This window comes from Ambystoma mexicanum, chromosome 4q (genome assembly GCF_040938575.1).
Source record: "Ambystoma mexicanum isolate Mex_15411 chromosome 4q, UKY_AmexF1_1, whole genome shotgun sequence".
NCBI classification, from domain to species: Eukaryota; Metazoa; Chordata; class Amphibia; order Caudata; family Ambystomatidae; genus Ambystoma; species Ambystoma mexicanum.
Genome location: NC_090928.1, coordinates 524874836 through 524902207, shown reverse-complemented (window position 1 = coordinate 524902207; position 27372 = coordinate 524874836). Strand labels below are relative to the sequence as shown.

At 47.8% G+C, this 27372-nt stretch overlaps 1 protein-coding gene across 1 annotated transcript in view; it reads left to right on the top strand.

Moving 5' to 3' along the window:
* The window catches only part of CFAP61 (cilia and flagella associated protein 61), a 2971729-nt gene that overhangs the window by 312712 nt on the left and 2631645 nt on the right, over positions 1-27372 (top strand). The window contains exon 6 of the mRNA XM_069608074.1: positions 19002-19128. Within this exon, the coding sequence (XP_069464175.1) occupies positions 19002-19128 (127 nt within the window). The remainder of the gene's footprint in view (positions 1-19001; positions 19129-27372) is intronic.

Genomic DNA, 27372 nt, shown 5'->3' with positions numbered 1-27372 from the left:
TACTGTAGGGATGAGTATGAGGAGCCAATGGGTGTTTATCCCGGCTACGGAGTTAATGAGGTGGATCGATACCATGGTTATCAGCCTGTGGTGGATCAAGAATATTCGGAAGAATATGTGAATCTAATACAGGATGGTCATGAAGTGGAGGAGCCACCCAGGGTATCTATTGACATGGGGGATACGACTCATTGTTTCCTGATAGATACGGAAGCGACTGTGAATATTATGGGGGAACAGGAGTTTCCGTGGATGACTACCGAACCTATGTTGTCCAGGCAGACGATTTTCCAGTGGAGTGCTGCTCAGCCATTGTAGTCCATTGGACAATTTCAGCAGCGATTGGTGTATAAGGAGCGATCCGTGGAGGCTATTTTCCATGTTATTCGTAGTCCCATCAAAGGAAGATGCCTTCTCAGCTATGGTACGGCTAATCAACTGGGGCCGATCGATGTTCATTATCAGGACAGTGTAATTGTTCAGTCGGTGAATGGACCTTTTGAAAGTAAGAAGTCTATTGTTTGTCTAAAGAATCAATTCAAGCTATGTTTCCAAAGCTGTTTGAGGGATTGGGTAAGCTTAAAGAGATTGTCAAGATGTATATTGATGAGTATGTTAGACCCGTTTCTCAACATCCCGGGAGGGTGGGGTTTCATTTACAAAAATCAGTATCTGAGGAGTTAGAGCAACTGCTACAAAATAACATAATTGAGCGAGCCACTTGCTCTACGCTGTGGATTACTCCATTGGTCATTGTTCCAAAGGATGGTGGTAAGATCAGGCTACGCATTGATATGCAAATTGCAAATACTGCTATTCAGCGAGAATAACATCCTGGGCCCAGCATTGAAGATATGATTGTGCAACTCAATAGCGCCATTGTGTTTCCAAAACATAATCTTAATCAAGGATACCATCAGTTGGAGTTACACCCCGAGTCAAGAGCTATCACGACTTTCTAAACAATGATGGCCTCTTCCGATATCGGAGATTGAATTTTGGTATTTCTTCGGCTGCCGAAGTTTTTCAGGAGGCCATTCGTTAACTGATTATGCCTCTAAAATCCACTTTAAATTACAGGGACGATATGTTGGTGTATGGAGCATGATCAGGCCTTGCTGGACACATGTGTGGCTTTGCAAAAAGCATGGTTGACCCTCAACCTGGCTAAATGTAATATCAACAAGAGATCATTTCGTTTTTTTGGTCATATGTTTTCTGATGCTGGAATGGCTCCAGACCACGAAATGGTCAGTGCCATCATGGACTGGCCACCTCCCATGTAGGTGGCAGATGTGCGTTTATTTTTGTTCATGGTGGCCTATTGTGCCAGATACCTTCTGCATTACGCCTCTCAAACGGACCCATTGAGGCAGCTTTTACAGAAAGAGTGTAATTTTGAATGGACGAAGGAGTGTCGGGCTGCTTTCGAGGGAATAAAGGATACATTGGCGAAGAAGTTGGCATATGTCAATCATTGGTGGCATACTGAAATCATTGTTGATGACAGTCCTGTGAGGTTGGGGACGATCCTCGCGCAGGTGTAGAACAAGGATACACCTTTTCATGTGCACCATCGACATATTGTAGCCTATGCAAGCAGGGCTCTGTCTCATACTGAGATGGCCTATTCTCAACCTGAGAAGGAGAGCCTTGCTGCGGTATGGGAGTGTGATTATTTTCATAATTTTGTCATTGGAAATGTTTTTACGTTGGTGATGGATAATCACGCCCTTCTTTCTCTTTTTGGGAATCATCGTACTAAAATAATGCTGCAGAGGATTGAGAGATGGGGTATTCACCTTGAAGAGTATGACTATACCATTGTTCACAAGATGGGGGGGGGGGTCTAAACCCGGCAAATTATATCTTGAGACATCCCAGAGGAGATCATGGGACAGGACAAGGTGATCTGGAGCACATTCATTATCTTTCTTACAGCAAATACATTACCACCTGCTCTTACTTGGAGATGGTGGCACATGAGTGAGTGAAGGATCCATCCATCTATGGCCTTAGTCAGTCAGTTTACGAATAGTAATCTGTGGAAGGATTATCGTAGGCAGAGTATGGCCCATCCGAAGGCCGGTATGACAGAAATGGAGGGGTTGGCAAAAGTACAGATGGAGTTGGCTGTAACGTATCATGTGATGTTGGTTGGAGGATGATGACTTGTGATTCCATCCACTTTGAGAAAGTCAGTCATACAGACCGCACATGAAGGTCATAGGGGAGATGAATATACAAAGAAACAACTGAAGAGACATTTTTGGATCCCCTAGATGGACATGATGGTGGAGGAGATGGTGCAACAGTGTCTACCATGCCAATGTACAGCAAGAGTGGATCTTCCACTGCCTTTGCAAGTCACTCAAATCTCGGAGAAACCATGAGAGAGAGTGGCGGTTGATTTCTATAGCCCGTTGGACACTGGACATTATTTACTTGTGTTCATAGATGAGTTTTCACGATTTCCTATAGTGAAGAGGGTGACAACAACTGCTTTCCCACAGGTTGCTGCTATTTTTGATGAGGTGCTTAGTGAATGGGGAATCCCAAGCATAATTAAATCTGACAATGGGCCTCCGTACAATGGCCAGGACTTTGGAACCTTTGCTAAGCATATGTGATTTGAACATCAGAAGATAACGCCTAGATGGCCTCAGGCAAATGGGATGGCTGAACGGTTTGTTCTCTATAAAGAAAACCATCCGGAGAGCATCCATTGAGGGTTTTTCTTACCATCATGCTTTATGTAGCATGTTAAGAGACTATAGAAGCACCCCTCACAAAGCTACTGGAAAGACCCCAGCTGAAATTATGATGGCTTATCAAGTAAATACTAGGCCGATTGCTGTGCCTGTTGATAGAGGTATGAGGGACAGTGAAATAAAGGAAAGGGATGCTGAAAAGAAGCAACATGATAAAGAAGAAGCTGATCAGAGAAGAAGAGCACAACCATAGGAGCTGGAATTGGGAGATGAAGTTCCTGTAAAACAACAGGGACGGAGAAAGATAGATCCTCAGTGCAAACCTTATCTGCTCAGTGTTATAGCATTAAAAGGGTCTGTGATATAACAGCTGGAAATGAGACTCAAGAATAACAAGAAATGCGTCCTACTTTAAACATCTTGTCAAGCTTGAAGAAGATGCTGAGACTAACAGAACGTGAAGTGGAAAGGGATGTACCCCTGGATGAGTTTGGAGTATCTCCGATATCACCTGGAAGTATCATACAGGGACAGATACTGGGGCCGGAGAGAGGGCTGGCCATTAGTGGTAGTGGTCGCCCCAGAGAACTATTAAAAGGTCCCTGTGATTAATAGAAGAATGTTGAGCTCGCCCTCAGTGTTTTTGTGGGGGAGAGGGTGATGTCATGGGTTAAAGGTTGCTGTGACTTTTAGGAGAACCCACGTGTGTAGCAACACATGGGTCTTATGGTATTTAAAGGGGAAGTTAATAATAATAAAGGTTGGTTACTTAAAGGAGACGTGGTCCCGCGTCATTTTTGTTTTTTGCTTAGTGTGAATGCTTAGTGTGAATGATAATTTTGGTTTGATTGTCAATTATCGGCCTTTGATCGACAACTGAATGGCAAAACTCAGGTGTAGGGTCTTCTGTGAACGGCAACTCATTGACTCCCATGGCCTGAGTATTGAGGTCAATAATCCTCAAAGGGTAAGGACCGTAAGAATTTTAACAAAGACTTTAATCTGTTCAAGTTAAGAGCAGGTCAATTCTTAGACTTCTTTTTGGCCTAACAATGCTTTTTCTTGGCCTTACCAGTAGGGTTACTGTTTTCAGGGTCACAAGGTAACAAGGGTTCCTTAGTCACCTCCGGACCCTTGACTTCTCGTGGTGAGTCAAATAACACTCAGTCTTGAGGCACAATCCAACAATGGAGTAGGACTATTTGGTGTCTGACTAATTGACACATGGACTAGTGTCATTGTTGATGGTATTGGTAGGGGAGATAATGTCAATAAATGGTTCTGAGGAGGGATGTCTTCCTGAAATGGATGCGTGCTTCGCACATCTTGTTGTAGTGAAGTTGCATACATTTTGTGTTCCAACGAGGACATAAGAGCGACTCTAAAACAAGGTGGTGTGCCGATATTGAAGCCGGCCCCAAAGACTCAACGTTTGGCAAGATGTTAGAAGCTCTTCTTGTTTGGGTGTTTTTAGGTGTGAAAAAATCTGTTTCAAAGCGTATCTTGGAATCGATTATTTTATTGGGTTAAAGCACCTCCCATTCATCCTGCGGTCGGGGCGTCATCCGAGTTGGAAGTTTATCAGAAGGAAAAGATAGATCGCCGTTGTTAGTTAGGTCACCCATGCCCTTACATAGTCTTAGAAATTGTCTAAGATAATAGTCGTCCTGCACAACTGTAGATCATTTTCTCGAAACAGGCTCCTGTCCAACTGAGTCAGTGATAGTATCCGCCTCAGTCAGTGTTTAAGTTGGGAGACCCCAAGTTTGGGACCTGGTAGGGGGTCACATGCTTCGTTGCGACAAAACAAGGAATGGAATTTTTTAACAATTTACTCGTTTTTGGCCAGATAAGGCGCTAGACTGCACTTTTTGTGAGGAATCCATTACCTAAACTGTATGACAGAAAGACGTGATGTTTGGTTGCTTTGATTGTTTGGATGAGGAGGCGCTGATCTCAGCAATCTATTTGTTCAGGGCAGGTGGAACGGGCACTAGAGGATCAGTATAACTGTCAAGTGTGCCCTCCCCACGCTTAGCTTGTTTACTACGAAGCAATGCGGCCATAACAGCAAGATCTCGTAGATGATCAACAAGTAGCAAAAGATTACAACAGTTCACAAGCAATGCCCAAGTTTAAAACGTACTCCGTAAAGGCCCTCAAAAGGCTGGAGTCTTCCGAGAATGCAGCAGTAGAAAACAGAGCGATAGAGGTGACCCCCGACTCACCGGCGCATCAACACAATGACTGTCAGCGCACTCCAGGCGCTCCACATTAGTGTCAGGTTTTACAGGATAGGTCCTCCCAATTGTGTAGCCAGTGAAGGCAGACTCAGTGAGCCAACGTGGCAGCAGACAGTGCCAACAGTGAAGCACTGAGACACAATGACACTCAGCACACTCCCAGGGACATTTAAGCAGCCCAAACTGAGAATCAGTGACAGCTGCTGTGGTGACTGGTGAGAGGGAGCTGCACCTCTCTACGAGTAGCAGAGAACCAAAGAGTGGGACCAGCATGGTGGACCCAGGGGATCACCGATGGAAAAGAAGGAAGCTGCTGAGCCAAAAGAAGCTGCAGGAACACCAGGAGTTTGTGAAGGGTGCCTGGGCATTCACAGACAAAGGAAAGCAGCGTTTAACTTACCAGAGCCAAGAGGAAGGCAGGCGTGTCAACTGGAAGCCGCAGAGGACTAGCGAACGAAGGAAAGGTGGCCACGAGAGGAAGGCAGATGGGAATGCTTCATCTGCAGACTGTAAGAGAATTCACGAACGCCAAGGAAAACCAGTGAGTCCAGCCAGAAGCAGAGGGGACACTGGGGCGTATCGGCGAGCACACAGAGTGCAAACATTTGGGAACCAGAGATAAAGAATGAACATATTGAAAAAGGGGAGCTTAAATCACAAACAACCCCTCTTCTAATGTTTGAATGTACCCAGTGTGAATACCTAAGAAGCATACAGAGGATAACATATCAGAAGGATACATTGTACAACATTATATATAAGCAGCTTTGCGAGTGGGCGAAAACCCTGAATGAACAGATGTCCTGGCAGGCGAGTATACCAGGAAGTCACAAGTGTGTGAAAACCAGAAGCCCTGGTAGGAGAGTATACCAGGCAATTGAAAAGGATTGTGTTGAACAAGAAAGGAGAAACCACACCATCTGAGAGAGAGAAATACCAGGTGTCCTGAAAGAAACCAAAATTCTAAAGCCAGACAGTTTGTGTGTGCAATTGTGGTAGTTGGCCCAGAGAGGCCCAAATATCTGTTGTGCATTAAAACCTCAAGGCGTAAAGAAGAATCCTGAGGAAGGGAACTACCCTCTGGAGCCAAGATTTTTTTTTTCCCTGAAGGTTTTTTGTTTGAACCATTTATTCTTCCTTTATGAACACTTTTGTAAAACCTTCCAGGGTAAAGACATTTCCCCTTTCACCTTAAAGTTTAGTTTAGAGTGTGAGGGTCAGAAAAGAACTTTGGACACAGGATAGTTTTGTTTTTGACATCCTGACACAGACAGATCCTTAGGTTTATTTTAGGTAGGGAAGCTCCTCTTAGAGCAGGGTCAGAGAGGCCTTTTCCCAACCCCTGTTATTTTCAATAAACATTTTTAACTTGTGTCCGAATGTCATTCCTGACTCCTCAAACAAGCCTCTCTCGTCTGTAACTGCCACATCTCTTGTATTTGCTGGGTATAGAGTGCATGGTCCTCATCTACCCTCATTGTGTGAGTCATGATAGAATTTATGTCAGTTCTGTCAGGTACATGTCTCTCAAAACTTTCCATATTTGTGCTCGACAGTTGTTAAACAGAGGGCCATTGTGGGTGGTATTGCTCAACATCACTCCCCGTACCCTTCCCTTTTCCATATCTCGTCAGTCTGCTCTCCTAACGGGGAAGCAAACAAACTCTTCATATCTCGTACAGCTAAAGTGATTCCTGCTATGTGCTTCACTAGTTCATAAATCTACTTGCCAGCTCCCGAGGTGAGGGTGCTTGTTAAGTTGTCCTGTTCCATGTGGGGCCAAGACACATAATGAGATCTGCCCAGTCCCTTCTGCAGCAACGGGCACTGTGTTTGTCGCTTTTTTCATACTGCAGTACTTTCCCTCGCTTCTTGCCCTTGGGAAGGGCCTTTCGACCAAGCTGTCATCTAAGCCTGCAGCCCCATGGTGGTATTTCTTCCGGGTCCTCCCACCCATCATCCTCCTCCTGTAATTATCCATCTTTATATATTGTGTCATAGTCTACATTGTTGTTGCACTCGTTCATATCTTGTGGACCCCTATAGCTTCCACTAAATTGAGTATTTCCACTCTTGTGGCTATCCAAGGATCTTCGATAGCTTTACTATCAATCTTAAAAATAATCTGTCCCACCCTCCATTGGTCTTTTCCCATTCGACGCACACTGCCCCTCCCTTTGCCCCTGTTCTGGTTTTGCAAGCTCCTCCTCTGCCTTCTGTAGTGATATGATATGGCATTTATAACGCGCCTATACACAAGTGTTTCAAGGCGTGACGAGGCAGGGGGGGGGCAAGAGGAGACAGACAACGATCCTACTAGGCCAGGTGTCATTCAGATAGTGCAAGGGTAGGGGGAGGGGAAAAAGTGCAAGGGGGAAAGGGAGAGGGGAAGTGCAGTATAGGGTTAGTAGAATAACAAAAAAATATAAATAATAAGGGCCAGCTGGTGGCAAGTGCAAGGTAAGTGCAGAAAAGTGCTGGGAAGGGGGGCTTTAGGGATACAGAGACAGTCCCACAGTGCAGGGGTTGCCAGGGAGGCAGTGAAGGGGAGTGTGGCTGGGCCAAAGGACCGAGTTCGGTGAGTGGTCCAGTAGCTGATTCAGTACAGTTTCAGTAATTTTAGCAGGGAAGAGGGGGGAGAGAAAACTGAGGCAAAGATGAAGGTTTTGAAGTGCTTCCGGAACCGGAGATGGTTCTCCTCATGTTTCAGGGAGGCAGGAAGGCTGTTCCAGAGGGAGCCCCCTGCTGCGGAGAGAGATCTACCCCCAACTCGTTGCTTGGAGAAGCGGCTGACCCTGAGGGAGTTGGAGGCGGATGAGCGGAGAGCTCGAGAAGGAAGATACTTTGGAAGAGAGAGTCGAATATATTTTGGCCCAAGGCCCCAGAAGGCCTTGTGGACAATGCAGAGGGTTTTGAACTTAATCCTCGCAGCTACTAGGAGCCAGTATAGCGATTTCAGTCCTGGAGAGATACGGTCCCTGGGCTTGAGGCCAAGGACAAGTCTCGCAGTCCTGTTCTGGATGAGTTGTAGAGGGCGGAGAGTAGAGGCAGGTAGATTTAGATAGAGACTGTTACAGTAGTCCAGCTTCGAGAGAACCAGGGCTCTATAGACAGTGAGCTTCTGGGGGAAGGAGAGGAAAGGAAGGATACCTCTGAGGAGGTGTAGCTGGTAGTGTGACTTCTTAGAGACGTCAGATATGTGAGGAGAGAAGGAGAGTTTGGAATCGAAAATGACCCCGAGGTTTTTTGCCTTGCTGGAAGAGGGCCAAGAGAGGCCGGCCAGAGAGCTGCAGGGAAGGCGGGAGTGGGTGTGCCGATGAGTAGAATCTCAGTCTTACTGGCATTAAGGCAGAGGTCATTGGCGGCACACCATTCCTGGATAGCAGAAAGACAGTCAGAGATCAGGGAAGGAGAAGAGGAGGCTGAGGGTAGCCTGAAAATGAGTTCGGTGTCATCCGCATAGCACTGAAAGTTGGGGCAGAGAGCGGCGATGCGGTGGGCAAGGAGTGCCAGGTACTGGTTGAACAGCCAGGGAGAGAGGTTAGATCCCTGGGGGACACCACAGGTATAGAAAAAGATGTCGGAGACGAAGGACCCTAGTTGGACCTGGGAGGGTCGATTGGAGAGGAAAGAGGTCAGCCACGCCAGAGCCTGACCAGTGATACCCAGGTTATCATGGAGAAGGTTGAGCAGGATGGTATGATTGACAGTATCAAAGGCAGAAGAGAGATCAAGCAAAATGAGAACACATGGAATATTAGAGTCAAGGTTCGAGAGCAGGTCCTCACGGATGTTCAGGAGAGCAGTTTCCGTGCTTCTGGCAGCTCTGAAGCCAGACTGATTGTCGTGAAGACTACCAACAGATTCAGCATGGAGATTAAGCTGGGAGATGGCCAGCTTCTCCAGGAGCTTGCCCAGGAAGGGATTGATAGAGATTGGGCGATAGTTAGCCGGGCAGGAGGGGTCGGAAGAGGGTTTCTTAAGAAGGGGGTGCACAAGGGAGTGCTTGAGGGGGGATGGGAAGACTCCAGAGGCGAAGGAGTGATTGCAGAAGTCAGCCAGGGCAGGAGCCACGGAGTGCTGTTTCTAGTTGTCGGCAAGCCTTATTCTCAATTTATAAAATCAATGGGTCTCTGGGTTTCCCTAACGTTCCCCCTTGTGTCTTCGGTTGGAGGTGAGAACTGGGGGTTAGTGTATCCTATGGCAGGCTGCAGGGGGTAGTACAGACCATGCACCTGACTGGATCCCTCTTTACTATTCTCTGGGACATTCTCTTCCTCTATAAACATTTTCCATAGGTCAAGTATGCTCTGTCTATTTTTCAACTGTTTCCCTTTATATGTTGACAACAAATATGTGTGCTTATGTTCTAATACATTTTTATCATGTGTGCCCTCTTAGGGCCGTGGTTCAAACAGTTTACCCACTGTCCCCTGAACCCACTCTTTGTGGTGCTTTGAAACCTTTTCCTTATATTGTGGATGTGCTTTACACATATGCTCCAATGGAGTATCCATAATAACACAAGGTTCGAACCTCACTCAAAAAAAGAAATTATTTCCAAAGCTCACAATCCACCAATAAACCTATTACTCACATATCCGTCACAAAACACTAAACCCTAGAACACCTTCACTTTTCTAATTGCCAATAACTCCCTACCCACACACACCTCTACATGCACAATATGCTAACAATGAATACCCCTATATACACAACTATTAACAATACTTGCAATAAAACCACATTTCTTTACACAATGATGTAGATTCTTCCAATGCCTCCTTATCTCAAGGCGAGGGTACTCAACCCTCCTCAAGCTCCCTTGACTTCTAGAACTGAGGGAAACCTATCCTTTCCTCATAGGACCATTATTTTATATACAGCGCTGTCTTACCCCATTTTAAGAGGAGCTTCCACACATTAATTCTTCACTTTTCATCAATTAATGATAACATCTTTCCCTGCATCAGGGGAGATTCACCTCAACACTTCCTTACTACTCATGCAATATTGTACAATGTTGTCTTTCCTCGTCTACAGGAGCTTTCCACTGTTTTTTTATCAACTCATAAACAATAGCAATTCACAAGCAATAATAACACAAAAAGAAAAATGTCAAGAACACTGTGTTTTACACAAAATGTGCACTCACTTACTATGTGTCCTCTGAGCCCCCATGATGCCGTGCTCCCTTTAACTGCCTGCACAGCCTGGCGCAGTGCCCCCAATCCAGAGATCAGACAGACATTTAGAGAACACAGCGTCTGCTCACCTACTCTGTTTGTGTGAACACAAACTGCTCTCTGAAGGCAGGCGCTGCGGCCCAGGACACACTGCAGCCCAGGACATGCAGTGGCCGTCCCTGGTGTTCCAGGGGGGCACTGGAGATCACGTCGGCAGGTCACCAGGAAACAATAACAAGGTACACAAATTGCAGAAAGACAGCTCTCTAATGAATGCAGTTATCTTCTGGGAGATTAATCAGTCTCAAGTGGCCAAAAGACTGAGGACAATCGACCTACCCACACTGGGCTACAGTATGTATAGACAAAAAACACAAAATTACAATATGTTCCAGAAAATAAGTAAATGCAAAACCCTATTCTCCTACTGGCTCTTGCTATTTACAAACCTAAAGGATGACATTCATTACCCTATTCTATTGGTTAGTGCATTACACGTAACATTCCAAATCCATCCCCCTGCAGATGACCTAATAGGACAATTAGTAAAAGTGAAATCAGAACCTCTGGCAACTATATTAGATACACTAACATCCCTTCCCATGACACCAGACATCTTGGCACCCTAAACCATTCCCAGCCCTTGCAACTTCCTCTCTGTGAAACATATCTTTGCAGCTACCACACTGGTACATGTTGCTGTCCCTATTACTGTATGCTAGGCCAAGGACAGAAACTGTTTGTTTGCAGGACATTCATCTTGCTTGTGAAAGAGAGATGCTCCTAGAAAAAACATGTAACCGAGGACCCACTTTTGGAAAGTCATTTCTTGCATCATTTGTGCTACCCAGCGACTCCGCCACAGACTCTGCAGTCCTAAGACTTCACTAAAGGGCATTAGATCCAAAGCCTGATTCAGTATTTAGGCAGTGCCTCAATGTCATGCATTCCTCATGTCGGCGGCAACACGGACCACGGAATCCCTCCCACTCACCTGGTCTGGCGACATGTCGGCGGCAGCGCAGACCACGGACCTCCTCCGCTCTTGCATCCGCCCGGCCTCCGGGTGCATGCCGCGTGCCATGGTGTCCCTGGCGCTTGCTCCCCCGATCGCGTTGGGGCTTGCCCTGGCGCCTACAGGCACACTGAAGTGCCGGTCTTCATTGCGGCGCCCATTGGGCATGGCGCTTCGCGGGAGAAGGTCACGTGAACCGGATAGCAGTTACGTGACCAAGAAACTACACGAAATGCGGTCATGTGACCAGGAGGGCGGTCACGTGACCGGGATGAACGGCATAAGAGAGCTCCAGCCCTCTCATTCAGTGGTTCTCAGCTGTTCCTACGGCATGTAGCTATTCTTGTGCTTCCTGTGTTATTGACTTTTGACCCTGTCGATTTCAGACCTCGTTCTTCTACTGGATTGCCTCTTTGGATTTGTCCACTGGATCTCATTGCCTACAGCAATTTACTAGACTTCTGGATTGTACTATTTTGGACTACCCTTGGTTTTTGCCCTTTGGATCTGGTTTAATTATGGACTGCCTCACCTGAACTGCTCAAGACCTCTGGATTGTTTCCTGAACTGCCTTGTTCCCTACCCCTCTGGCTCAGGTACTTTGCATCTGGAACTGAGTATTGCTTCTCTTGTGATACTACCCGACCATATTGGGCCCTACTTCATTGAGGTTCCTATAACCCCACTCACCACACCTTCAGGGGGAACAGTTAGGTTCCAAGCTGTCACCGGTCATCCCTAGGGTAGGTGTTTTTTTCTGCCTATTTACTTATGCTTACTTGTAGATACCCTGCATCTACTTGCTAACCTTGTGTTGTCCTTACAGCCATCCGGGACCCGGTGTTCTCTGTTCCTGCCACCTGTGGCCCAATAACCGGTCAGCAGGTTAATTGCTCTTCTCTGACTGGTACTTGGGGACGGAGGTATAATAATCCATGAGGCCCTCAAATCGTGACAGACTGAGAAGCCACTCCTCCACGGGATTATGGATACCTCCGCCGGGGACCCGGTGGCTGCCCTTGTCCAAGTAATCATTGTTTTAAGGGCTGATATGACGGCCGCTACTACAGCTATTCATCAGTGATTAGACACAATAGAAAGTGAAAGACATGCCTTACCTCCGGATGAGGAATTCGGGGATGCACCCCTACAACCAGAACCCCCTGCTGGGGCTGTAGCTTCGGCCCCGGTTTATGTACCCACTCCCTTCCTGTTAGCTGCTCCTGAGAAATTCCAGGGCGATCCCCGGAAATTCCGTACTTTCCTGAACCAATGCAAATTGCATTTTCTGTGTCGCCCGCAGGCCTTTCCCGACTCCACCACTACGGCTGCTTTCACTTTATCCCAATTAAGCGGTATCGCTGCCACATGGGCTAGCCCACTGTTGGAAAATGATAGCCCTGTGTTGTATGATTTTGACAGGCTAGTGGCGGAGATGACCAGCGTGTTTGATACACGCCACAAAGCACAGACCCGTGACTTAGAATTCCTTGATCTGACACAAGGGAAAACCACGTTGATTGAGTACATAACTCGGTTTAACCAACTATCTGTCGAGACAGCCTGGTCAGAAGATAAGAAGGTAGTTGTTTTCTATAGAGGGCTCAGTGATCATATGAAAGATGCCCTTGCTGGAGTACCCTCATTGCCTACCCAATATCCTGACCTAGTGGACTTGGCATTACAAGTCGATGCCAGGAAAGCTGAAAGAAAGACAGAGTCTAAAAGAGCTAATACTTTGTTTTCTTCGAGCTCTTCCACTATAGAGCCACCTAGCAAACCCATGCAGATTGGGGGTATCCGCAGTCCCATATCACCTACCTAGAGGGAAAGACGTAGACAGGCTAACGCTTGCTTCTACTGCGGTTTGAATGGTCACTTTGTCAAGGAGTGTCCCAGGAGGCCCAAACAAATAACGGGTTTTCCGAAGGCTCGTCCCTAGGTCAGGGGGCACGGACGAGCCTGCCGGTACAACCCTACATGCCCCCTTCTTTGTCAGATTCCACCTGGCCTTTGTTCCTTCCGGCTCTTTTGTTCTCCGCTGATAATATCAAACACCAGGTACACTTGGTCATAGACTCCTGAGCCACAGGTAACTATGTAGATATTTCATTGGCCACTTCTTTAAACTTGCCCTTGCAAAACAAGAAACACCCAGACACGGTACAAGCTGTAGACAGTTCTCCATTGCTTTCAGGCCCTATTAGGCAAGAAACTGTTCCAGTAACCCTCCTACTACAGGACACACACCAAGAAATCCTTACCTTTGACTTGATTATCACCCCTCAATACAGTTTTATCCTCGGCATTCCCTGGTTGCGCACACATAACCCTGTCATTAATCGGTCCCTAGGCTCAGTTGTCTTTGAATCTCTGTTCTGCCAAGAACATTGTCTTACTACCCCGGAACAATTAACCACACCAACACAAGCTATCGGGGCGTTAGCCCAGTTGTCCATACATGAACCACAACAGATGGAGGTTGACACCCCAGGACATGTAGTCAGTCTTGTTGCAACCCAAATACCCTCTGAGTACCAGACTTTGTGGAAGTCTTTGACAAGAAGTCTTCTGAACATCTGCCCCCTCATCGGCCATACGACTGCCGTATAGATTTGGTTCCAGGGGCTTTCGTACCTTGTGGACGCATATACTGTCTCTCTCCATCAGAGGATTTGATCCTGAAGGAGTATATACACCATTCCCTTCAGTTGGGTCACATTAGACCATCCCAGTCCCCCGCTGCTAGCCCAATCTTCTTTGTACCGAAAAAAGAAGGCGATCTCCGCCCAAACATTGATTATCGGCGCCTCAACCATATCACAATCAAGGACCGATACCCTATTCCCCTCATCACACCTTTACTGGACCGCCTGTCACACGCTTCTATCTTTACTAAGCTCGTTTTACGCAGTGCGTACAACCTTATACGCGTCCGAAAGGGTGATGAAGGGAAGACGGCTTTTTGTACCAAATGCGTATGAGTATACTGTTATTCCCTTTGGGCTCTGCAATGCACCAGCTACCTTTCAAAGATTCATGAATGAGATCTTCCATGATATTATCGATATCTATGTAATGGTGTACCTGGTCGACATATTGTTTTTTTCACACTCTCGACAGGAACACGTCTTACGCGTCCGGGAGGTCTTAAGCTGACTACGTTCACACCATCTCTATGCCAAGCCTGAAAAGTGTCTATTCCATGTCCATGAAGTAGACTTCTTAGGTTTTCGCATCACCCCCGGAGGCCTAGCTATGAACACTACCAAGGTTTGGGCGGTTATTGACTGGCCCATTCCTCAAACCATGAAACAGGTGCAGTCCTTTCTTGGTTTCGCCAATTTCTATAGGTGTTTCACTGCGGGTTTCTCGGCCATTGCTGCACCACTGACTCAGCTCATAAGTCCTCGTCCCCCATTTAGATGGCCCTCCTTGCATCAGAACGCTTTCAGAGCTCTCTAAACGGCGTTCACCACTGCCCCCATCCTACAGCACCCCAATCCGGAGCTCCCCTATGTCCTTGAAGCAGATGCCTCATCATATGCCTTAGGTGCTGTTTTGCCCCAATCATGTCCAACCACAGGTCTGTTACATCCAGTCGCCTTTCATTCACGAATGTTCACCCCAGCCGAAAACCACTACACAGTCACTGAGAAAGAGCTCCTGTCTGTAAAAGACGCCTTTCAGGTGTGGCGACATCTATTGCTTGGGCTAAACACCAGGCTACGGTTTACACAGACCACCGCAATCTTCAGGACCTGACCACGTTCAAGTGCACCAACAGCCGGCAGGTCAGTTGGCACTTGCTTTTCTCAGTTTATGACTTTGTTATAAAACATCGTCCGGGCACCGCACATGGTAAAGTGGAGGCCCTTTCCCGTATTCCTAGGGGCACTTCGGAGAGTAAACATATTGTCTGCCTATGCACACCTCCAGCGGATTTACTGTCCCTAATCTGCCAATGGGCCACCGTACACCCAGAACAATTACGAGAGTGGGAGATAGAAATGCATGATGGCCTACCGTTCATACAGGGAAAACTCTACTAACCTACACCAGACACACGCACATTAGCGTTGGAATGGTCTCATGATGCACTCATTAAATGGACACCCTGGCCAAAAACGTACTGTGGCCCTGCTCCAGCGTTGGTGCTGGTGGCCCTCCATGTACAGAGACATAGTATCTTACGTGGCTTCTTGTTCTGTGTGTGCCCAGTGTAAGAACAGAAAAGGACGTCCTCCAGGACTATCGCAACCCTTACCACTCCCATTAAGACCTTGGCACACTGTCACTATGGATTTCATCACGGACATGCCCAGAGTAAAAGGTTTTGATACTATTTGCGTGGTAGTCGATTCCTTCACGAAAATGGCTCGTTTTTTCCCTGCACCGGCATACCCACTGCTTCTGCCTCAGCCGACCAGTTTTTCCGACACGTCTTTTGTCACTTTGGGTTACCTTCCATCGTGGTGTGTGATCGAGGTTCCCAGTTCACTTCCTGGTTTTGGCAGTCCCTTACTAAATTGTTAGGGGTTGACACGCGGTTCTCGCCCTCTTATCACCCCGAGACGGGCAGACCGAACGCGTCAACCAGACCATGGAGCAGTATCTGCGTTGTCTTTCCTTGCAGCATCAGCAATCCTGGTACCAAGTTCTCCACTTAGCCGAGTTCGCTTACAACAACACACCTCACTCATCCACGGGCTGCTCACCTTTCTACTCTTTGTATGGCCAACACCCTTGCATCCTACCCTTCCCAGAATTGACTCCCACGCTACCAACCTCTGTCTCCTCTTGCATAAGGAATTTAAGGGACATACACACTCAAACCTTACTACACCTTCGAGAATCACAGGGCTTAATGTGCAGGGCGGCCGATAAAAAAACGTACAGCAGCTCCCATCTATGCTGTAGGGGACAAAAGTATGGCTCTCCACTAGACACCTCCCAATACCGGGCTGCCGAAAATTCTTACCTTGTTTTGTCGGTCCATACCGGGTGACTAGAGTCGTCAACCCTGTGGCCTATTGGGTCTCACTGCCTGCCTCCTGGCGTATTCACCCAGTATTTCACACATCTCTCCTCAAACCATGTCCAGATACGATGCGTATTGTTTTGCCTCCTTCACCTGTGATGAAGGGTGCCTCCGAAAAATACGAGGTCAGTGGTATCCTTGGGTCTCGAATCATTAGGGGACGCTTCTACTACTTAGTAGATTGGTTGGGTTACAGTCCAGAGGAAAGGTCCTGGGAACCCGCTAGTCAGGTTCATGCCCCATTGCTGGTTTCTCGTTTTCATAAAGACAATACTCTCAGCCCACAGGGACGTGTGGCCTTGGGGGGGAACTCTGTCATGCATTCCTCTGTCATGCATTCCTCGCACTCATGTCAGCGGCAGCGCTGACCACAGACCTCCTCTGCTCTTGCATCTGTCCGGCCTCCGGGTGCATGCCGCACACCATGACGTCCCTGGCGCTTGCTCCCCCGATCGCGTTGGGGCTTGCCTTGGCGCCTACAGGCACACGGAAGTGCCGTTGTTCATCGCGGGTGCCCATTGGGCACGGTGCTTCGTGGGAGAAGGTCACGTGAACCGGATAGCGGTCACGTGACCAAGAAACTACACGAAATGCGGTCACGTGACCCTGATGAACGGCATAAGAGCTCCAGCCCTCTCATTCAGTGCTTCTCTGCTGTCCTACGGCGCATAGCTATTCTTGTGCTTCCTGTGTTATTGACTTTTGACCCTCTGGATTTCGGACCTCGTTCTTCTACTGAATTGCCTCTATGGATTTGTCCCCTGGATCTCATTGCCTACTGGAATTGACTAGCCCTCTGGATTGTACTATTTTCGACTGCCCTTGGTTTTTGCCCTTTGGATCTGGTTACTTATTGACTGCCTCACCTGAACTGCTCAAGACCTCTGGATTGTTTCTTGAACTGCCTTGTTCCCTACCCCTACGGCTCAGGTACTTTGCATCTGGAACTGAATATTGCTTCTCTTGTGATCCTCCCCAACCATATTGGACCCTACTTCATTGAAGTTCCTATAACCCCACTCACCACATCTTCAGGGGGAACAGTTAGGTTCAAAGCTGTCACCGGTCATCCCTAGGGTAGGTGTTTTTTTCTGCCTATTTACTTATGCTTACTTGTGGATACCCTGCACCTACTTGCTAACCTTGTGTTTTCCTTACAGCCATCCGGGACCCGGTGTTCTCTGTTCCTGCCACCTGTGGCCCCAATAACCGGTCAGCGAGTTAATTGCTCTTCTCTGACTGGTACTTGGGGACGGAGGTATAATAATCCACGTGGACCTCAGATCGTGACACTCAACCCGAGCCCTGGTTCCCACCAGAACACGTCTTTTGTAACTATTGTATTTTTGTCTTACTAATGCTAAAGACATAAAATCATTATTATTCTTTGTCCTCAAATTACCCCGGGAAAGCTTCTTGAGAAAGGCTAACAGGAACTTCATCTCTGAAACAATAGCTAATATGATTAATATTTGCACTGCCTTGCTATCCAGCCACAACTTGAAAAGTTCTCTTGGATGCAGCAGAAACTAGGCCCAAAAAAATGGCAGACACTAAAACAACATGGCAACAATATCAAAATTAAAAATGGCAGAAACCCTCACGTGTTTAGTATTTTCACAGCCTGTATTTCCCTTTGCGTAGGGAGTTGCATTTACATATTATTAACAATAGTGACCCAAAAACCTACACTCGGTATATCATTCACATCTTCAAGGGGACTATCGCCCATCATCCAAGTAAAGGTTTCCCTTTCATTTTTAATTTGCTAACCTCGTCACTTTTGTCTTTGTGATATTTACCTTCAGAAAAGAATCTCCTCGTTTACTTCAATAAAGTATGCAGAAGGCTTCGAAGGCCTACAGTCACCTGATCACAAAAAATAATCCTGTCCGCATAGGCAAATCATGGAATTAAATTGGGCCTTATTTCGGAGGGAATAATGGAGTTGATTCCACAACCTCTTTCATATCTGAGACACAGACGTTGGACAGACATGGAGCCAACACACATTCCGGTTTAAGCCCTCAGAGGGTTCTAATATCTCTGGAAAAATGACCCTCTGTATTCAGACGAATATGATATGTGTATTAGTAGCACCAAAAGCTACAAACGCTGCTGGTCTAATTTGGCACAAAGAGTTTCTCTGTGTACCTTGTCAAAAACTAGAGAGAAATCTACCAAGGTAAAATACAAGGATTAGCCCAATGTTGTAGCACTGGGTTTTCCAATAAGATGATAACGAACCCATTTACAGCCTGCTTGTTTAGTATTTGGTAATCGTCCCTGAGTTTAATGCAATCTCTACAAGCAGCTCAACGTAATTCTGCATTTTACAAAGTGAGACATGGACTACGAGATCTTTTATCACAGTTAGTTGTTTACGTGGTCGGAGAAAACCGTTGAAGATGAGATTTTGTAATGGTAATTTTACAAATGTTAGTGTCCTGTCTCAAACTGTTTAGAATAAAATCATATTGCTCGTTAAGTGTGCCTAGTCATACATACAGATCCAGACCTTTGTTCTAAAGCTGTTGATTATTCACCTCCCAAATATTTTGAATCTAGTGTCATTGTTCCCAAATCTAGTGAAACCAGCGTCATTTAGTAGACAGTGCGGTCCTCATCCTTTAGCTTTTTCTCTGTGTTCTGGTAGAGATGTAGGTGTACACCTGTTTCTATTACGGTTCACGCTAGAGGCGGCACTTTACATGCGAAAAGGAGAAGAGTGCTCTGTTTTTTTTTAATCACCATATGTGGATCGAACCCCTGTATGCACAGCAACGACTCTTTTTCTCTTTCCAGCGCCAGGCATGGAAGACATGTTCAGCCCCATGATCAGCTCTCCAGAGTCCGTTGCTAAGGACGAGTTCTCTCTCTACGTTTGTCACCGGCACCAACACTGCCCACAACTCTTCATTCGCATTGGCAGGTAAGAAAGCAGAGATTGACGAAATATGCTTAGCGAATTTACCGAGTCCTTCTCAAGCCCCTCTTAATCTTGCTTTAATATGAAACCAACGAACAGTGTTTGTCAGCAGTGGAGGACCGACCTACGGGGAGATTCTGGGATGTTCCCTGTGGGGCTCCACATTATGGGCCTCTTTTGTAGGGGTACTCAGGTTTGCTGCATCTCAAGCCCTCTCTCTCGCAGTCATCCCACCCCTTTCCTTCCATCTCTCCTAATGCCTCACATTCATTTGAATCAAATAATTTGTTATAACACTTCCTGTATGTTTTTCGTCACTCTTAATAACAAACGTTTTATATCAGGTTTTTGTTATGTTTAACTACATTTTGATTTCTATGTAGGTGGACACGTGTGCTTGCCCACCACCCAACCCTACTTTGAGGTGTTGGGCTTGCTTATTACGTACGCTTGCACCAGTAGTATTTGAAAAACGTTTCCAGGGCCACTTTTGATTACCACTCCACCCGTGTCTCAGTCTCTCCATTGTGAATATCGGAATAGATAATGTCACATTTTTACAACCAGTGAAATGAAGCAAGTCCCGTGTTTGCAGGCGGACAGGGTGCCGCTGCAGACTCGTTTCATCCATTCCCTTGTTGGATTATCCTGGTGCCACCGTCGCTTTCATAACAGTAACTTCACCACTAGAGGTCACGGGTGTCTTGATGAAGAAGCGACTGTAATGTATTTCTGAAGGAGCCATCCTGACTTGTTTCTGCCTCGCATCACAATTAAGAATCGGGACACTGTTTCATAGTACGTCGGCTTATTGCTAAACACCCGTGAAATTGTGAAAACGCTGATCCTGTCCTATTTATTCGTTCAGTGATTTTTAATTGATCGGTAACCATTTTCAAGCTCGGACATGATTCTCGAGAGTTCACGAGTCCATCCTGTGGAACGTGTTCACTCGTCACACCTACTCCCTTTTACACCCCAGAATAAGCAGCTGTGAGTAACTGTATTAAGTCTCAATGGGGGTGGCCTCTATTTTAGCTTCTGTGATTCCTAGGAAAAAGTCAGAAAACCGTAATCCAGTGACCTTTTTTATTTAAATTTGGCATTTTCAGGCAAATACTGCATGATTTGTCATGTCTGGCGGCTGACAATGTGAAGTCAAAATGCCTTGGAAAAAATAAGCTAGAAACTTGCTTTATGCCAAACCAATTCCAGGTTACTTTTATCTTACTTCTGTAAGTGTTCTCCCACTAGTGCCTCTAGGGTACTCTGCCCCCCGCCCGGCCCAGAGCATATCGCAGCCACATTTTAAATTGCTTTAAAAACTGAATTGTGAATAATAAGTGAAAAACTCGGATGATATGTTACTCCTTTCCAGTGAATTATTCTAGAGGGCTTCGTTTACTATTGCAACTGCTAGAAACGCGTGGAACTTTTTGATTTTGGATCCACGTGGGCAGAGCTACATTAAGAGAACCCTTAAATGCAATGTGAATGCTAGCTGCCATTGGTGTGGTAACACAGCCCCTCCTCAATTGCCAACCACTATATTGACTGTAAACCAATGTATTTGTGTGAGACCAGGAATATAACTAAGTAGAAAGTACTAAGATGAAGAAGAACATAGAAAGCATAAGTATTACTGACTTTTCTGGTACTGAGATGAGGTGGCCCACAGGAGGTTTGAGGAGCACCAATAAGCCATTGACAACAGGTATTGATGTTACGCTGGGGTGGAGCAAGCCCCATTAGAAGGAAAGCAAAGAAGGACTTGAGCACTTTGCCTTCCTCCCTGGTCAGAGAACCATGAGAGATTTGAAGTACATGGGGGACCTGAGGGAAGGGTTCTAGAGAGAACGCCGGCGGGAAGCTGAGAGAGTCTGTAACGGGTCCTGTGTCAGCAGGACCGAGGTCAGCTGCAAATAGGCGAGGCAGTGGCACAACCTCCAGGAGAAGGTGGACCATGCAGTAATCAAATGATGTATAGACTGCAAGAAGCCTCAATGCGTGGAGTCGCTGGAGGAGCAAAGAAGAGGCGACGTCTGCAGGAAGCAGGACAGAGACCGACGTCAGTCCTCGGAGAGACCGGTGTCGTGCAAGCAATTCCCCGAAGGTAATGGGGATCACTGGGGGCGGGGGGGTTAAGAGGCCAGGGCAAGTGCTTAAAGGGTCTGGGACCCCAACAAAAGTGAATAGTGCATCCGAGGGAATCTTCCTCATACCAATGGCAGGGATAAGTCCACTAACCAGCAAAGAAGGGCCTGGGACCCCAACGAAAGAGAAGCGGGCATCTGAGGACATTGTGAAGAATCCTACCGATCACTCACTGAAACTCTGCCTAAAGTCTCCTCCCAGGTTGCCAGAGGAAGGCAGATGCTTCCTAATCCCAACCCTGGGGGTGGCCTATTGCGGGAGGATCACCTGGGAGGAACCGGTTCCCTGGGTGATGAGGAGATTCTGTGGGATGAGTCAGTGTATTTTTCCTCTGACAGGAAGATTCTTACCACTGTACCTAAAGAGGTTATGGTGTATTGTCATTTTAATGTCTCTCAAACTTATATTAGATCTAAGGTTGCGAACCCCAAGGTTATTAAATTTGAACATGCTATATCTTAGGAAAGATCTTTTTTGGTATCCCAAACTAAATACCACCCTCAAATTCAAAGGTACAAGGTGAAATATTATGGAAATGTTGTCAACACTAAACCATCTTCCTCTATGAATACTTATTCTCATAGTCCCTCTGATTAAGGACTTAAGGCAATTAAATCTAACCTTGCAAATACTTTAAAATTGGAAAAATCGAACTCTCTACAAAGAAACTACAACTCTCGGAATCCTAGAGGTACTGAGACGAAGAAGAGGGCTGAAAAGGCATGCAGACGTAGCAGTCAGGCTATTCAGCCTAGTAGCCATTGCAGTAGACAGGCAATTAAGCATAATAGCCCACACCTGAATAGAGCCATTGAACCTGTAAAGTTTAAAAGGCCTCATCAGGAGAGAAGTAGAAGGACCTGGAACGAGAACGTGAAGGCTGGCTTTAGAAGTAGTAGTAGAGGAGAAGCGCAAGGCTGGCAAATCATGACGAAGTTGGAGTACAGAAGGGACGCCTGAACGTGGATACAACAGATTTCACCTGCAAGTTTTGTGAGAGTCCTGTTCTCCCAAAACCTGAATTGCAGAGGCTACACGGAGGAAGATGAGCACAAGGCCGAGTTTTCCCATGTGAGCCTGATTGCCATGATTAAAGAGCTTTGAACGTGCAGGAGACTAAGGCCAGAAGCAGAAGCAGAAGGCAAGCCGAGGGTCTTAGGAGAAAAGGCAACTCCCAAATCAAGTGGCCGGAGTGAAGACACTTTGCTTGAGAAGGGTACGGGTCCCCCAGCGAGCCAGAAGCAGTAGAAGTGGTAAAAGAAGTTGGGAAAGCAGTGCAACCCGTAAAACCACTATCAATGAAACAGTTGAGTGAAGCACAGTGCTCAAAGACACTGTGCGAGCCTTGTCGGTAACTGTAGACAGCGCCTAAGTGACTCACGTATTACTCACTGTGACGAAAGCTGTTTGTTCTATCAGAACTCTTATTAACAATGGAATCATAACATGCGCGTATGACATTGAAGATCAGCACTTGTGTGAGAAGTAACATCCTTGAAAACCATTGTTGAAGCATTTAAAGACTGTTATTACCTAACGGGGTGGTCGCGTGTCCCTAATTATAAAGAGGAAAGGCTCCCGAAACCATTACCGAATACCTAACTGTGTGTATATACGAGTAATAAGTACCGAATAGTGAAAACCACATCAAAAGCAGGTCGCGTGTGCCTAATTGTAATTCCCAAAGGAAGTCAGAATCTCATCCTTTACCGTTACATGGGAATACAATTCTTTAATCAACATTAAACCTTAAAATCTGACTTAAGGAGAGGTCACGTGTGCCTTATTGTGTTTTCACTTGAAAGACTGAATCCTATACTGTATCCAGAAGTGACATTTGTTCTATTTCAAAGTCTAAAGTAGTGAAGAGAAAAACAAGCATTAACCAATCCAAGAGGCAACCCCTTTTCATAGTGAAACCAGTCCTGCCAAGAGTGAATAGAGCTTTCTAATTATACGGTCATGTTGTTAAAAGTCAAGTGGCCTAAGCAACAAGTACACCACTGTTGCCTGAAGCTGAGAGAGTGTCACATAAGCTTCTGGGTAATTACTTGGGCTGATCAATGGTAGAAAGGTGGGCGTAAAGATGGGGAGGGGGAAACAAATACTTGTGAATAATACTCTGCAGTAAAATAACAACCTGTGGTGCTAAAGACTGCTGAATCCAGAACTAAGTGAGTTTTGTGGGTAGAAGCAGGTTTTTCTTAAGGCAGTCAGACAGACGGAAGAGGCAACTATGCTGCCTCTTTTTAGAAAATAATTTAAAGGAAGAGTACCTTGCCTACCTGAAGGGGTTGAAGTGTCTTGCCAGAGCCTGACTAACCATGCCAAAGTACTGAGCAGTAGTAGTGGTACTTAAACTGTGGTGGTATATTAAGGTGTCAGAGGATGTCACATTGAAGTGGTTTGAAGCAGTAATGTACTATGGGAAAAAGATGACTGTTTTCATAGTACCAACAACAGAAGTGTGGTTGTAGAAAATAGAAGCAGCAGCACAGAGAAATAATCCTGACAAATATACCAAAAGTAGAGTTATAACTGAAGAACTCCTAAAGAATTGTGTATTATTGACATTGGGGAAATATTACACCTTCTTTTGAACTGTGATCCGAAGGAAGAGAAACATATATCGTAACTAGAATTAAAATTGGTGCCATTGAATTTTCTAGAAGTTGGAAGGGGATCTTTCCATAAAGAAACAAATAGTTATTACCATTGGATTCTGTTTGATTAACATTTTCATTGACTTTGAACTTTCAAGAGCTGGTTCAAAACCTTTCTTTTCTTTTGCTGAATATTCTGGAGTTGACTTTGAATCCTGGGGAAGGGATCTTCTCCAGCATGGGGTCTGGCATGGATTCACATGCTCATGAATATTCCCCGTCGTCAGGCTGGGAATCCTCGGTAAAGAAAAAACCAGTATCAGTTTCGTTTCTGATCTGTCTTTCGTAGTAATAACCAATCACTGGTCTCTGCGTCATACTGACCACAGCCAATGACTGCCCTCTACCTAAGCACCGCCTCCGGCAGCCATCTTCAGATTTTTACCGCACGTTCATGTTTGGGATCCTCGTGCTATTGCTCTCGAGCGTTAGTGCTATTTTTTCGCGCTTTTTCACAAAACTTCGATTCTTTCGGTCAAAAGAGACTCAAGCTCCACCGATCCTACATCCGATCAACGGGGACCCGTGTCGGATTCGTCTGTGCCCCTCAAGGGTGAAGATTTCGTCGAGCTACACTTCGGAGGACTCCAGAAGCTTCTCAGGCCCGGTCTCGGAGATGGCCCAGGAGAAGGGAAGCTCGACGCCCGGAAAGCTGTTCAGGGTCTGCCCTGGATGCCAGCTGCAGAACGTCTTTAAGGAGAACGAACACTCTTTCTGCCTTTACTGCCTTCATGAGGACAAAACGCACGTGGAGAAAGACTGTGCGTTTTGCGGCAACATGTCGGAACGGACCATGAAGGACCGTCATCAACGTCTCGCCAACTGGCTGGAGGGTAAGAGCCCGTCTGGCGAGAAGAAGAGGAAATCCGAGCGGTCTTCTAAGACCTTTGAGGGCGCCCCGGCGACGGGGGCCCAACATAAGGCCAAGCACCGCGAGTCCGCTGGCACCGGGAGCGCCGAACGGTCGGGCTCTACGGGCGCCAGGCAGGGCGCACCCTCCCCGGCACCATCAACCACGAGCCAACGCTCTGGGTCGGGTAAGAGGAAGGCCGAGCACCCGGCGAAGCTCCTGGAGAGGCCCCGGTCGAGCTCTAAGGCAGAGGAGGAGCGTGGCAGTGCCCCCTCCCTCAAGGATAAGGCGGTGAGCGCACCTAAGGTGGTGAAGGCCTTGATCCATCCGACCAAGCCCTCTATCGAAACGGTCGCGGCGGCCCTGGCTCAGCCTGTGGAGGCTGCACCAGTGGTGGCGACCTCAGGGCCCAGAATCTCCCTGCCTCCTCGGAGGGAGTCTTCTTTTGTGCCCATCGATAGGACCCCCGTGAAACCCTCCGTGGGGAAGAAGAAGGGGGGGCAGGGCGTCGTCGTAGATTCGGCCTCAACCTCAGAAGAGGAGCTGATCGAGGTCTTAAGCCACGGCCTAGGCGTGGAACAAGGCCAGCCCGTCGGAATGGACCCCGACGCAGGTGACGACGACGACATCGTCGAGGGTTCCGACGGGGCCCCTGCTCGCCCGTCGGATTCCCCTCTGCCAGCGCCGCAAGACAACTCGGCGGCCATTTTGTTGGCCATACAGTCCTTATGCTCCGAGATAAGGACGAGGCTACCGTTACCGACGGAGGAACCTCTCCCGTCGGGGGATCCAGAACCGGGACCTTCTGGTGTTCCCCCTACCAAGAAAAGAAGGATCCATCCACCACCTCCTTTTCAACCGTCGCGCCCCGTCCAACACTCCTCCCCGTCCACCCGAGGGGATGATACGGGGACGGACACGGCAGCGACGGGGACGGACGACGAGGCATACGACGAGGATATTCCGTCGTCGCCTCCCACCAGGGCTTCTCCGCCCGACGAGATCGGATCTTTCCATTCCATGATCTCCAGGGCTTCCGAGCTTTTCCAACTCTGCCCTGAGGAGAAGAAAAAGGAAGGCTTCCTTTATCAGCGGCGCGAGGCCAAGAGGAAGACGGTCCTCGCAGTGCCTCTGTTGGACGACATTTGGGATGAGGGCCTTTCCCTCCTCAAGAACCCTTCCACGACGCCAGCTAGAAGAGACCGGTACGAGAAAAAGTACCGGGTCCCTGACACGGCCCCCCTATGCCTCCGGGCGCAGCCTACCCCGGATTCCGTCGTCTCCGCGGCAGCCAGGAAGAAAGCGGGGGGGGGTGCGGCCTCCACATCGACTTCCCCGCCGGACGGCGAGGGAAAGAAATTGGATGCTATGGGACGTAGAGTCATCTCGTCGGCAGCGACGACGATTAAAGCGGCCAACGCCTTGGCTATCGTGGCCCGCTACGACAGGGAGCTCTGGTACAAGATAGCTCCCCTGCTGGATTTTCTGCCGGACGACAAGAGGGCGGAGGCCCTGGAGATCCTGCAGGAAGGTGAGGTAGCCTCGGACCACGCCATCACCGTGGTGACGGACATCGCCGACACTGGGTTCCGCCAGCTGGGCAACGGCGTTTGCCTTCGACGTCGTGGATGGCTCAAAGCTACGGACTTCCGGCAGGACGTCCAGACCAGAGTCCTGGACATGCCCTTCGACGGGAACAACCTGTTTGGCAAGACAGTGGACGATTCCCTTCAGGCCATCAAGACGGATACTGAGACGGCCCGGGCCCTTGGAGTCCTGCAGCAACGACGGACGCCCTTTCGGAGCGGCGGAGGCAAGGGCGCCTCCAAAGGTTCCGGCGGCGGTTTCGCTTCCTACCGTCAAGCGGCCCGCTCGTCGTCGCAAGAGGCCTACAGAGGACGAGGCAAGTCTGGCGGACCCCGCCGTCGTCGCCAAGGAGGTCAAGGCGGCAAGGCCGCGTCCAAGCAGGATTGAACCGGCCGTGGGGTCGGGCCCCCACCGAAGCACCCCGGTGGGAGGCCGGCTGGCGGGCTTCGTCAGCGTGTGGGAGTCCATCTCCACCGACCGTTGGGTGCTGGACGCCCTGGCCCGGGGCCACGCGCTCGAGTTTCAAAGAAGGTGCCCGCGCGTCCCCCCCCGTGGCCAGGAAAGAACTTCACGTCCCTCAACTTCTCCTGGAGGTAAAGGCGATGCTCAGAAAGGGCGCCATCGAACTCGTCCCAAAGAGGCTTCGGGGCTCCGGAGTCTACTCGAGATACTTCCTCGTGAAGAAGAAGACGGGAGGATGGCGCCCCATCCTAGACCTGCGACGTCTGAACAAGTTCATCAAGGCGCAGAAGTTCCGGATGGTCACCCTCCAGCACGTCCTGGGTCAGCTGGAGGAAGGAGACTTCCTATCGTCGTTGGATTTGGAGGATGCCTACTTCCACATTCCCATCCTAAAGGGGCACCGAAAATTCCTCAGATTCGTGGTCCAAGGGCGTCATTACCAGTTCAAAGCCCTTCCCTTCGGACTACGGTCGGCACCCAGGGTATTCACCAAGTGCCTCGCACCGGTGGCGGCGCAGCTGCGCCGCGAGG